We start from the raw sequence: 14,896 nt of genomic DNA, 5'->3' as shown, positions 1-14,896 counted from the left end.
TGTGTACATTTATACATATATACATGCACATATAAATGTGTATATATACATATTTATTTACATATGTATATATATACATGGATTTATTCATATACATAATACATATTATATATATTATATATATTAGGTGTACATAAATATACATATATTTATTTATAAATGTTATATATAAATGTGTTATTTATATATATATGTATTATGTACATATATACATATCAACGTATATATGTGTGTACATATATATACACATATTTACATAATGTATAAATATGTGCATACGTATGTTTGTGTATACATATATACACATATGTATATACATATACACACATATGTGTTTATGCATACATGTATACGTGGATATATCTATATACTCATATATGTGCATAGGCACATGTGTGTATATGTGTATATCAATACGTATATACATATGTGTATGTATGTACATACACACATACATATATAAAATGTTATATTTAGATACATGTTTTTACATTTATGTTTATATATACATATATGTGTATATATGTATACATGTGCATATATGCACACAAATATACATTTATATAGATATGAACATACATATGAAAATATATATAAGTGACTATATATGAATGAAACCATATATGGATGTGCAAAGTTTTGACTTTGACGAGGGCACTAACCACTGCACCATACAGATATCTGTTGATCTCATACATGATCAATACATATAACATACATGCATATACATTTCGAAACTATATTAGTAGATGGATACTGGATATATATTCATACATAAATATACGCATATACTTTGAGAATTAAAGGAATCTCCTTGCTGGGAGAATGGAGAACTAACCAGGTGAGATATTTCCATCTCACTTGTGAAATGGAAAGATAAAGTACCCAAGAGACGCTTCAAAAGGGGAGTTGTGGTGTTGAATTCATTGATTGTATACTTGATGAGGAGCTGTCTGTATAGTACAGTGGTGGGTTTCCTGTCTCCCAGCCAGGAGATACCTGGTTCGATTCACAGAGGAGACCTTTCAGTGTTCAACTCTATTTTTATAAGCTCAGGTATAAACTTTGCCCATCCATTGTTAAAAAAGAGACATATATATTCCCTCATGTATATGTTCATATAAATATATATGTATATATACACATATATGAATATATATGTATAGGTGTATATATGTATGTGTATACATCGACACATGTATATGGATATACATACAATTATAAACATATATACACATATAATTTAACATTCATATATATGTATGTGTGTATATGTATACACATATGTATATACATTCATACACATATGTATTTATACATATATGAATATATAAACATATATAAATAATATATATATATACCATCATACATACATATCATGTATGTATATATATGTTGAGATAAATACATGTTTATATGTTTATGAATATATGTATACATAAAAACATATATATGTATTGTTATGTATGTCTGTATTTACAAACATACATGTGCAACTATATATACAAACACATTTTACATAACATTACATTGCATTTGGCAGACGCTTTTATCCAAAGCGACTTACAATATTTACAATACGACTTACAATACGTATATATGTGTGTAAAATAATACATATGTATATATGATATATTCAGGTAGGTATTGATGTACATAATATATAAGTATATATATAAACATTATTCATAAGAATATATATACATACATGTATGCATATGAATAAACCATGTATATATGTAAATGTATATTATATATATGTAAGTAAATATGTATGTTTGTATGTGCATGCACAGTATATTTGTATGACTGCACACATACAGATGGGTATGGACATATATGTATACACGTATGTGTATATATGTGTATATTTACATATATGTCTATTATGTTATGAATGTGTGTCTGACTATATATATTTGTTATAAGAAGTATATATGTGTTGATATATTCACTATATGTATAAATGTACAAAATATGTATGTGTATAAACATATAAACATATATACACTGATATATAACATTTGACTATAAAAGATACACATAAATACATATATTTATATATTTGAATATATTCGTATATATATGCATATGTAAGTAAATACATATATGTGCAATTTTAATATGCTTGTATATATGTATAAATGCACAAATATATATGTGTATAGACATATGAGGACGCATATGTGTATATGTCTTCATATATATATATATATACAGATATAAACATATGTACACTTATATATATGATTTATATCTATATATATATATAGACATGTTGATTTGTACATTTACATATATATACATGTTTTATGTACATGTTTGTATATATATTCACTATACGTATGTATGCAAATAGAAATATTCATATATATATCTTTATATGTATCTATATATCGATATATTCGTACATGTATATAAATTATATACAAATATATATACATATACATATTTACATATGTATCCATATATTTGTACATATGTTAAAATAAATAAATACAGACTTTTATATATGTGGATAAGAATGCCTACATATACATACATATGTGTGTATGCATACACATATGTGTGAATATACATATATGTGTTTTCAATATAGTTTTATATACATGTATAAACTTAGGAATATACACACAAATACATGTATATTTATATATATATATATGTATATATATAAACATTTATATATATATATGTAAATATATATACATATATATTTATTTGCATGTATATATTTACATAGACACACATATATACATATAGGTATATACATGCTTATGTACATATATACATATGTAAATGTGTGTGTATAGATATAGACGTATATTTATAGAAATGTCTGTATATACGTTGATATATTCATTCATGACTATCTGTATATAATACATATGTAAATATATAAAGATGAACACTTTTATATGTATAGATACAAATACAAATATTAATGTTTAGGAACATATAAACATGTTATTATATACATGTATAAGTAAACATCTATATATACATTTTTATATGTTCAAGTGTATATGTATAAATGAACACAAATAGAAATGTATATGTATATATGTATACACACATATGTATTTGAATATATCATTTATGAATATACATGTTTGTATACAAATTTTTGTTTATATATATATATAAATAAGGTATGTGTAAAAATATAAATATTTCATATATAAGTATATATGCATGTATACATTTTTATTTGTATTTATATTTACATAAAATATATATATTTATCCGTATTTACATATGAATATACATATATACATATCAAAATATTCATTCAAATGTATACGCATTGAAATATATAAACACATTCATATATGTATATGTACACACACACACGTTTATCCATATAAATGTAAATATGTATACATATGTATTTATATGTGTGTATGTGTATATACATACACCGACACACGTATAGCCATATAGGTATGTGCATATATAAAGATTATATATGTATATATAATAAAATATATGTACATGTATATGTGTGTCTCTGATTTATAGATATATATATATATACGTATATTTACATAAATGTGGATACATTAACGTATTTATATACGTACATATTCATTTTATAAACACAGAAACATAAACATGTTATATATGACATTTATATATAAATGGACACACATAAATACATATATTTATGGATATCCATATATATATATTTATATACATATGTAAGTAAATACGTATACATCAATCTTTATAGATGCATATATATTTGTATAATTGTACGAATATATATTTATACAGACATACAAAGACACATTATGTGTATGCATACATATATACATATAAAAACATCTACACTTATGTATATCATTTATAAATAAACATATATAGACATGGCGATATGTACATTTTCATATATAGAGGTTTATATGTACATGTCTACATATATGCATATACGTGTGTGTACAATTATAATATATATGATATATGAGTGTATATATATGTATGCATCTTTACTTGCACATGTATATATAGTTATATACATATAAACAAATGTATATATATATGTACATATAACCATTTATTTGTATATATAAAAATATAAATACAGTTTTACATATACATATATATGTAAATATATACGAATATGTGTGAATATACATGTTTACAACATATATATATTTCTATATATATTTGTGCGAAGTTATATATGGGTGTAAGTTATGTGTGTATATAAAACACACAAATACATATGTATTTATATACATGTATATAAACACACACACACATATATACTTACAAAAATGTCAATATATATACATATGTCTTTATGTGTGTGCATGTACAAAGATACACATATATACGTATAGGTATATACATGCCTATGTGTATATATACACACACAAATACATATGTACATATATATACACCTATGTATTTGTGTGTGTGTATATATTCATGTATATGTATATAGACGTCTATATATGTGTTGAAACATTTATGTATGCATATCTAAATATAATACATATGCTAATATATATATATATTTATGTAAGGCCAAGTATATATGTATAAATGTACACATGTATATGTGTATAGACATATATGTATACACATATGTGTCTATATATGTTTTAATACATATATGCAGATAAACACATGTTGAAATGTACATTTACATCCATACAGGTGTATATGTTCATGTATGAATATATGTATTATATATATATACATATGTTTACAAAGTAATATTTCTATATTTTTATTTGTACATGTATATATATATATATATATATATATATATTAATATCATATGTACATATGTATTTATGCAGATATACATATTACACATATATTATATATATTTATATAATGGTATACAGTATATGAATCATTATGCCTAAATATATATATATATATACATATATATATTTGTATATATAAGTATAAATGTGTGAATATATCTATATGCGTTATTACAATAATGCATGTGCAAAGTTATATGTATAAAAGTAGTATACAAAAAGTTATATACATATATATATACATGCATAAGTATACATATAAATTACACATATATATTTATATAAATGTATACATGCATACATATATATTCTTTTGTATGTATGTATATATATAAACGATACACGTATATACAGTATCCATATACGTACATAATACAAAAGTATATATATATGAATTAACATAAATATATTCATATAACATGTATATATATATATAGATACAAAACCACATATTTTTATGTATATGAATATATCCATGTATATATATATATTTAAGTAAATATGCATATACACAAGTTTTTATGTGCATGTATCCATGGACAAATATTTTGTGTACAAGGATATGTATGTATGTGTCTATATACATATGTAAGCATATATGCTTCATATATATCATTTATAAATAAACATTCATGGACATGTAGATTTGTCAATTTGATAAAAATATTTATCCATTTATTTGTATATATGAATAAATAAATACAGTTTTATATATACATATATCTGTGTAAATATGTACCTATATATGTGTGAATATACATATATGCAGCAAATATATATATATTTCTTTTTTCCAAAAATGGGTGTGTGAAGTTTTATATATGTAAGTTATGTATGTATAGAAAACACACAAATACATATGTATTTACATACATATATATATATATACACACACATATATACTTATATAAATGTCAATATATATACATATGTATTTATGTGTGTGCATGTACATATATTTACAAAGATACACATATATATACATACACATATATATACATGTATATATAAACATACAGCTATTGACACGCCTATATATAAAATATGTATATGTACATATGTATTTGTGTGTCTATATATATACAAATACATTCAATTATGAATAGGAATATATAAGTATGTATATATACATTTGTTAGTAAACATGAATATAGATATGTTTATGTGTGCAAGTATATATGTATAAATTTACACATATATATATTGGTATAAACATATACGTATACATATATGCGTATATATGTTTAAATACATATATGCAGATAAACACACGTTGAAATGTAAATTTACATTCATACAGGTGTATATGTACACGTATGAATATATATTATATATATATACGTATGTATACAAAATTAATATTTTATATTTTTATTTCTACATGTATATATATATATATTTATATCATATATATATGTATTTATGCAGATATACATATTTAACTTTTACAGCATATGAATCATTATGCCTGAAAATATATAGAGATATATGTGTGTATATATAAGTATAAATGTGTGAATATATCTACATGTGTTATTACAACAATGCATGTGCAAAGTTGTATTCATAAAAGTTGTATACATAAAGTTATATACATATATATAAACATATATAAACATGCATAAGTATATATTTAAAATTACACATATATATTTATATAAATGTATATATATATGTATACATATGTATTCATATGTGTGTATGTATATATATAAACAGATACACATATATACAGTATCTATATATATACATAATACATACATATATATATGAATAAACATGAATATATTCATATATATCATTTATATATATATATATTGATACACCAACACTTATTTTTATGTATATGAATATATCATGTATACATTTATATGTAAGTAAATATGCATATACACATGTTTTTATGTGCATGTATCTATGTACAAATGTACAAATACTTTTGTGTACAAGGATATGTATGTATGTGTCTATATACATATGTAAGCATAAATGCTTCATCATTTATAAATATACATTTATGGACATGTTGAACTGTTCATTTACATATGTAAATTATATTATATGTACATATGTATATACATAGACATATTTATATATGTTTCGTTTTATCTGTACAAAATTTTATATTGATAAGTATGCTTATATATATATATATATATATATTTATATATATATGTATGCATAGGTATATATTTTTGAATAAACATATATGTGTTTTTTCAACAACGGATGTGCAAAGCTATATATATATAAGTCATTTATAATATATAACCTTTAAATATATACAAACAAACATTAATGCATATATATAAATATACATACATATACTTATATGAATGCAAATATATATGTATTTGTGTATGTATATATATGTATATACATATAGGTTCATTCATGTGTATATATATGTATATATGTGAATTTTGACACATTTACGTATTTGTATTTGTATATAATACATATATATATGTATTTATATGTACACATTTAAATATGTTTACATATATGTACATATGTATACATATAAAATTGTATACATATGCAGATACGTATATACATATATAAATGTGTATAATGAGATATATATGTGTGAATAAACATATAAACAATTTTCAACAATCAATGATCAAATTTATATATATATAAGTAATATATATATATATCAGTTATATATATATTCACACACATATACATTTATATATGTATATATATACATATATATACATACATTTTTATAAACACACCTATATAATGATATATAAATATATATACATATGTATTTTGTATGTGTGTGTATGTAAAAATGTCCCTCTTTGAGTATATATTTAAACATGTAGACATATATTGATTCGTACATATATAGACATGTATATCTATATATATTTTTTAACATTATTTATGTATAACTATGTATAAAAATGTTTGTATTTATATATGTATATAAATACATAAACCCAAGTATATCCAAATCAAGATATATTATTATACTTGTTTATTTATGTATATATGTGTATATTTGATGTGTATACCTATGTATGTATATGTGTATAAATATATACACGAATACATACAGTTTACATATACATATGTAAATGTATATAGTAACATATATATTTTTCATTTGTAAGAATATGTGTGTGTATACATACACATATTTATATAGGTAGATATTATACATAAATAGACCGATATTTACATTTGTAAAAATACATATATATATATATATATATATATATATATATATGTGTATATTTATTTATTTTTTATAGAGATTTTATATATAGATTTTTTTCAACAATGAGTGTGCAAAGAATTGCGCGGCCTATAAGAATAAAAATGGGCTTATACCGAAAAAGGCCCTCTTTTGGATATATATATATATATGTGTGTGTGTATGGATATGTGTGTGTATACGTGTATACGTATACATATATGTATATATGTATACCTACTACATATACTATACTATATTTATATACCATAAATATAAACTTGACATATATACATATAGTTTAATGTCTTTATGTACACATATATGTATAAAAGGATACATAAACGTATGCGCATATTGTAAATGTACATTTGTATTTATACATAAATATAAATTTTATATACATTATTTGTATTTGTATTTGTATACACATATATTTACATCTATATGTCCATACATTTCTATAAATACATAGTTACATTGATAAACATTACATTAATAGAAAAATGTATGTATATACGTTAATTATATACATTCATTCTTCATATATATATGTATATACATATATTTTACCGTTTATAATATGTATATGTAATATAATATAATATGTACACAAATATATTAAACATATTTACATAATTTAAATACAGTAATACAAATGGATATGAATACACACACGGATATATATATATTTACATACATCTAATGTGTAGATATTTATATTTTCATGTACAACTTGTATATATATATATATATTAATTGGATCTAAATTCATATATATGTTTAAATACTTAAGAACACAGCATCCGTCTACTGAAGTAATCACTATATATATAAGCAAATATACACATCTACATATATATTTGTATAAATCTTTACACAAATAAATACACATACATCCATACATACGTATGTATAATTAGACATGGGTAGTCATCCTTATACATGTCTATATGTATGTACATACATACATATACACATGACTGTAGGTATATATATACGTATAGATAGCGTTGTGGATATAACCAAATGTATAGATGTATATATATCTATAAATACATTTATTTACAAACATATATACTATAGATATATAGATTTACACATGTATATATTTATATTCATACATATATTCTAGTATATATGTTTGTCTGTATACACATATATAATACCTTAATATGTCCATATATATGTGTGTGTGTGTGTCTGTATATGTATATACATATGTCTACCAATATATTCTTTCTACCTATGCATATATTTATTTTTATTAGTATATATATTAATGGATGTATACGTATATTTATACGTATATATGTATATTGTTATATATATTTCCTTAAACACATTTATATACATAGTTTTCTATATAACTATATTCATACATTAATAGTTACATATATACACACAGATATGCAAATATACAGATGTTTATATTATTGTATATATGTGTTTACATGAATATATATACATACATATATGAACATTATCATACATATATACTGACACATAAACTTTTATATATTTATATTTATATATATTTATATATACATACGCATGACGTATATTTATGCATAGCTACATATTTGTATATATATATAGTTATAATGAAAATATTGGTAGACTGATGTTGGGATTGGAAGACCAGTGGAAGAAAGAGAAGATTTATGAATTCAGTGAAAAAGGATGTAGTCAGTTGGTTTGAGAGAGGATACTGAGAATAGGGTTAGATGGAGAAGGTTGAGGAGGACAAGAAGATATATGTATACACACACACACACACACAAATATATATGTATGTATATACATATATATGTATATATTTGTATATTATACATAATGTCTCCACACCAATCTATTTTTATAGACGCTAAAGTCAATGCTTTCCACATCTATTGTTGAAATCCAGTGACTAATCTTATCTCTTATTTTAAGTCTTGACTTTGTTGTTTGTTTGTTTTTTCTTATGTAATTGGGTTTTTTTGGACCAAGTTTTGTCCTTTTTCTTATGTAATCTTGTTTTTTATATTTTACATTGTATTGTCCTGCTTTTCTTATTTTGTCTAAATTTACTCATTTACTTATTTCATCCTTTTTTAATTTCTTTGATTTTACAAGATAAAGTAAATAAATTGGAAAACCATTGATATGAGGTAAAATAAGACAAAAAGATATTTAAAAAGGTAAATTAAAAAAGCAAGAAAACAATTAAAATAAGAAAAAATAATCAAATCGAAAAATAAAGAAAAAAACAGGAGGTTAAAAGAATTTTAAAAAACAAAAAAAAGTAAAATATTTCTAAACAAGAATTAAAAAAAAAGTATAATAAGAAAAAGAAACACAAAACAATATAAAAAAAGTGAAAAATTAAACAAGAAAAAAATTGAAAAAGTAAGACAAAAATTGTATAAAGCGAGATAGAACAGGATCATGTAAGATAATATAAGGTAAAATAAGTCAAAAGAAGATTTAGAAAAAGGTAAAATAAGAAAAAATCAATAAATGCAATCCAATGTAAACAAAACAATGTAATAGAAAAAAATGAAAATCTGAAAAATATAGATAAAACAAGGTTAATGTAAAAACAGGAAAATGTAAAAAAGAAAAAAGGTTAAAACAATATTAAAAAAGGTTAGATAAGAAATAGCAAGACGAAGCAATGTTAAATTAGACAGTAAAAATAAAATGAGAAAAAAAATAAGAAAGAAAATAGATAAAACCAAGTAAAAAATGGATAATGTGAAAGAAGTCACACACGTTTTAAAAAAAGGTAAAATAAGAAAAGGCAAGAGAAAAATATGCAAAATCAGAAAAATAAAATGAAAATAATAAGTGAGAAAGTAAACCAGGATAATGTAAAATAAAAAAAATTAAAAACAAGATAAAAATAGGTTAAAATATGAAAAAGCAAGACAAACGTTGTAAAATACGAAAAACAAAATTAAACACCAAATGCTCGTTTAATTTCGTTTTATTTTTTCTTCTTTCAACTTGTCATTTTCTCTATCTTATCTCATCTTATCCGATCTTGCTTCCCCTTGCACCAGCCGGTCTGATCCGGCTTGTTTTCCCTCATCTGATCCCATTGTTTTCATTTCTAAAAAGCATGTGAAACGGATCTGCATGTTTGGATCTGCGAAGATGCGAGGTGTCGACGGCGCTGACCTTTGCCGCTCCCGGCCCTGGTCCTGGTCCGCAGGCCGGGGATGGTGGACGGCGAGCTCTCGGCGCCGCGCGGGCTGCCCTTCAGCACCGCCTTCATGTTCTCGTGCTCGGCGGCGTCCTCGGCGTACTGGATACCCTGAGGCTGGCTCTCGTGCGCGTCGGCCGGGGCGCCGCCAAATTTACCGTTCTGCGGAGACGAGGACGACGGTCGGTGACACACTTTCTGGACTGAAAACACACGCCGTTCACTCGGGTCCTTCCTCGCGCCCAGAGGCGATAATTCACACGCCGGTCCATTCCAATGTTAGCACACACACACACTCTTGCCCAAACCACGCTGTCATCGTCATCCACGCTTTTTCATATTTTATTGTTTTACATTTATTTGACTTTGTTTTATCTATTTTTTTCATTTTTTTTTTTTAATTTAATATTGTTTTGTCTTGTGTTTCTATTTTTTAAAATCTTGTTTTGGCTTATTTTGACGTACCATTCCAATGTTAGCAAAAGATTAACATGCACACACACAAACACACACAAACACACACACACACTCCTTCCTGTACTTCGCTGTCATCGTCATCCTCGCTTTTTTTATTTTACTGTTTTACATTTATTTGACTTTGTTTTATCCAATTTTTCATTTTTTTTTTTTTATTTAACTTTGTCTTGTCTTGTGTTTCAAATTTTTTAAATCTTGTTTCGGCTTATTTTGACATACCATTCCAATGTTAGCAAAAGATTAACATGCACACACACACACACACACACACACACACACACACTCCTTCGCGTACTTCGCTGACATCGTCATCTTCACTTTTTCTTATTTTTCTGTTTGAATTTCTTTCTTTTCAGTTTGCATTGTTTTGTCTTGCTTTTCTTATTTAACCATTTTTTAAATGTTGTTTTGACTTATTTTACCGTACCATTCCAATGTTAGCAAAAGATTAACATGCACACACAACAGAGACACACACAACACACACACACGCTGTGCTGTCATCATCGCTTTTTCTTATTTGACCTATTTTTAATCTTGTTTTAACCTTCTTTTGTTTTCCATTATCTTGTTTTTATTTTACCTACTTTTTTTTCAGTTATTATTTTCTTATTTTTTTATTATTTTTTTTCTGATTTTCCATCATTTTGTCTTACATTTCATATTTTTATCTTCTTTAAAATAATATTTTTACCTTCTTTTGTTTTCCGTTACCCTCTTTTGTTTTAACTTATTTCATCTATTTTTTCGTATTTTTTAGTTTATTTTATCTAATTTATTTTTCTTATTTTACTTTGTTTTGTCTTGCATGTTCTTTTTTTTATCTTGTTTTAAATCATATTTTTACCTTATTTTGTTTTACATATGCTGTTTTATATTACTTCATTTCATGTATTTTTTTTCTAATTTTTGCCTTTTTTTATTTTATGCATTTATTTTATTTTACATTATTTTACATTATTTTGTTTTTCTTTTTCTTATTTGACATTTTTTTTTAAATCATGTTTGTACCTTTTTTGTTTTGCATTACCCTGTTTTCTTTTGTTATTTTTTCTTATTTTACCTTGTTTAAATCTCGTTTTTTTCCTTCTTTTGTTTTCCAATATCCTGTTTTATTTTACTTTGTTTCATCTATATTTTGTCTTATTATCATTCTTTTTCATTAATTTTTTACTAATTTTTTCATTATATTTTTTTCTTCTTTTCACATTGTTTTGTCATGCATTTTCTTATTTTATCGTGTCTAAAATCATGTTTTTACCCTCTTTTGTTTTCCATTCCCCTTTTTTATTTTACCTTGTTTCATCTGTTTTTTTTTTCTTATTTTATCATTTTAGTTTTCTTATTTTTTGGTTAATTTTTGCTTATTTTTCATTAATACTTTCTTATTATTTTACATAGTTTTGTCTTGCTTTTTCTTATTTTACATTTTTAAATCTCGTTTTATTTTACGCCACTTTTTTCCTTTATTTATTTTGTTGTCTTCCTTTTTTAATTAATTCTTCTTTCTTAGTTTTTCATTTTTTTTAATTATTTTACATTGCTGTCTTGCATTTCATTATTTTATCCTGTTTTGAATCACGTTTTTAGCTTTTTTTTTCCATTATCCTGTTTTATTTCACCTTGTTTCATCCAATTTTTCTATTTTTTGCATTAATTGTTTTATTATTTTACATTGTTTTGTCTTGCATTTTCTTATTTGACCTTTTTTAAATCTCGTTCTTACCTTTTTCTGTTTTCCATGAACCTGTTTTATTTTACCAAGTTTCATCTGTTTTTAACCTTATTTTAACATTTAATTTTTGTCTTATCTCTTCATTTATTTTTTTCCTTTTTTTATTTGACCTTTTTATAAAAAAACCTTTTTTTTGTTTTATTTTACCTTACCATTCCAACGTAAGCAAAAGATTACATACATGCACACACACACACACACACACACACACACACACACACACACACTCCTGGCCGTACCTCGCTGTCATCGTCATCGTCACTCTACAGAAAAGAGAGAGAAGGTTAGATGTCCCAGGAATCACGCCTGCTGGCAGGTTTGGTGGCTGAATATTTTAATATCTAAATATTTTTATCTTGTTTTTATCTTTTGTGAAACCTTATTTTATCCATTTTCATCTCATTAAATTTTATTTAAAGTTACTTCACCTCACCTTATGATATGTTATTTTATTTTCTGATATCTTCTAGAATATGTGAACAGGTAAATCATTTTTTTGGACAGGATTTCAGCTCCTGGAAAGAAGCGGCGGGCTGGTCTCCGGCCTCCACGGCTCCACGTCAAATCCCTTCCGAAATGAGACAAAAAGCCTATTTTCCCCGGGGAAATGAGCTTGACCTCGGGGAAATGAGGCTTGGACACCGGCGGGGCCTTCAGGAAGGCCCAGAGGTTTGAACTTTCACCACGAGTAAGAGCTGAGGTCGGCACAAATATCCGGCGTTCCTCGGAGGCGCTTACATCCGTGATCATCTTCCCCCTGGTCTTGTTCCTCTCCCGGTGGTTGGCCCTCTTCTGCTTCTGCTGCAGGACGCGCTCCCTGGTGGTGCGGTACTCCAGGGCGAACTCGCTGAGGATCTTGCTGAAACGGTGGATGCTGACCTCGCGCACGGCGTACACCGGGTGGCCCAGGAACAGCAGGAAGGCGTGGAACCTGCGGGAGCGAGGACGGCGGTCACCGGGAGGCCCGGGGAACGCCGGAGCCGCTCAGAGGGCGAAGAACGGCCGACCTGTTGATGATTCGCCGGTGAACGATCTTCAGGATGATGATCCTCTCCGCGCAGTCCTTCAGGAAGTCGGACATCTTCTGCTTCAGGGCCGGTTTCATCTCGTGCTTGGCGATGACCTTGAGGTGGTCCCACGACGCCTTGCACCGCCGCTCCATCTGGGCCAGGTTGTCCTGCAGCTGGTCGAAGTCCACCTGGGAGGAACACAACGCGCTCTCAGCCCGGCGCCGGAGACCCGTCACGGCGGCGGCGGCGGCGGCGCGAGCGAAACCCACCTTCGTCAAGCGCGTGACGGCTCCGATCTCCGAGTACAGATCGGTGCTGTCCGGGAACTTCTCCACCACGATGGAGCAGGCGTGGTGCAGCAGCGACTGCTTGTGGACCGTGTCCTTCACCTCCGGGACCTTCTCTAGGTAGCTCAGCTCGAAGCCCTTAGCCTATAGATGAACACACACACACACACACACACACGTTCAGGAAACCGCCGTCTGAGAGGAACAA

At 26.1% G+C, this 14,896-nt stretch overlaps 1 protein-coding gene across 9 annotated transcripts in view; it reads right to left on the bottom strand.

Moving 5' to 3' along the window:
- The window catches only part of fhod3b (formin homology 2 domain containing 3b), a 134,030-nt gene that overhangs the window by 5,041 nt on the left and 114,093 nt on the right, over nucleotides 1-14,896 (bottom strand). For 7 of the 9 annotated variants that reach the window (XM_086155083.1, XM_086155084.1, XM_086155088.1 and 4 more), the window contains 5 exons: nucleotides 14,671-14,832; nucleotides 14,399-14,589; nucleotides 14,130-14,322; nucleotides 13,631-13,654; nucleotides 11,155-11,341 (listed from right to left, as the gene is read on the bottom strand). In XM_086155083.1, the coding sequence (XP_086011209.1) occupies nucleotides 11,155-11,341; nucleotides 13,631-13,654; nucleotides 14,130-14,322; nucleotides 14,399-14,589; nucleotides 14,671-14,832 (757 nt within the window). The remainder of the gene's footprint in view (nucleotides 1-11,154; nucleotides 11,342-13,630; nucleotides 13,655-14,129; nucleotides 14,323-14,398; nucleotides 14,590-14,670; nucleotides 14,833-14,896) is intronic. The other 2 variants (XM_086155085.1, XM_086155091.1) reach the window with 1 other exon arrangement.

Source organism: Fistularia commersonii, chromosome 11 (assembly GCF_037954325.1).
Source record: "Fistularia commersonii isolate RoL2024-O1a breed Wild chromosome 11, RoL_Fcom_v1.0, whole genome shotgun sequence".
NCBI lineage: Eukaryota > Metazoa > Chordata > Actinopteri > Syngnathiformes > Fistulariidae > Fistularia > Fistularia commersonii.
This window is presented reverse-complemented; position numbering and strand designations above follow the sequence as displayed.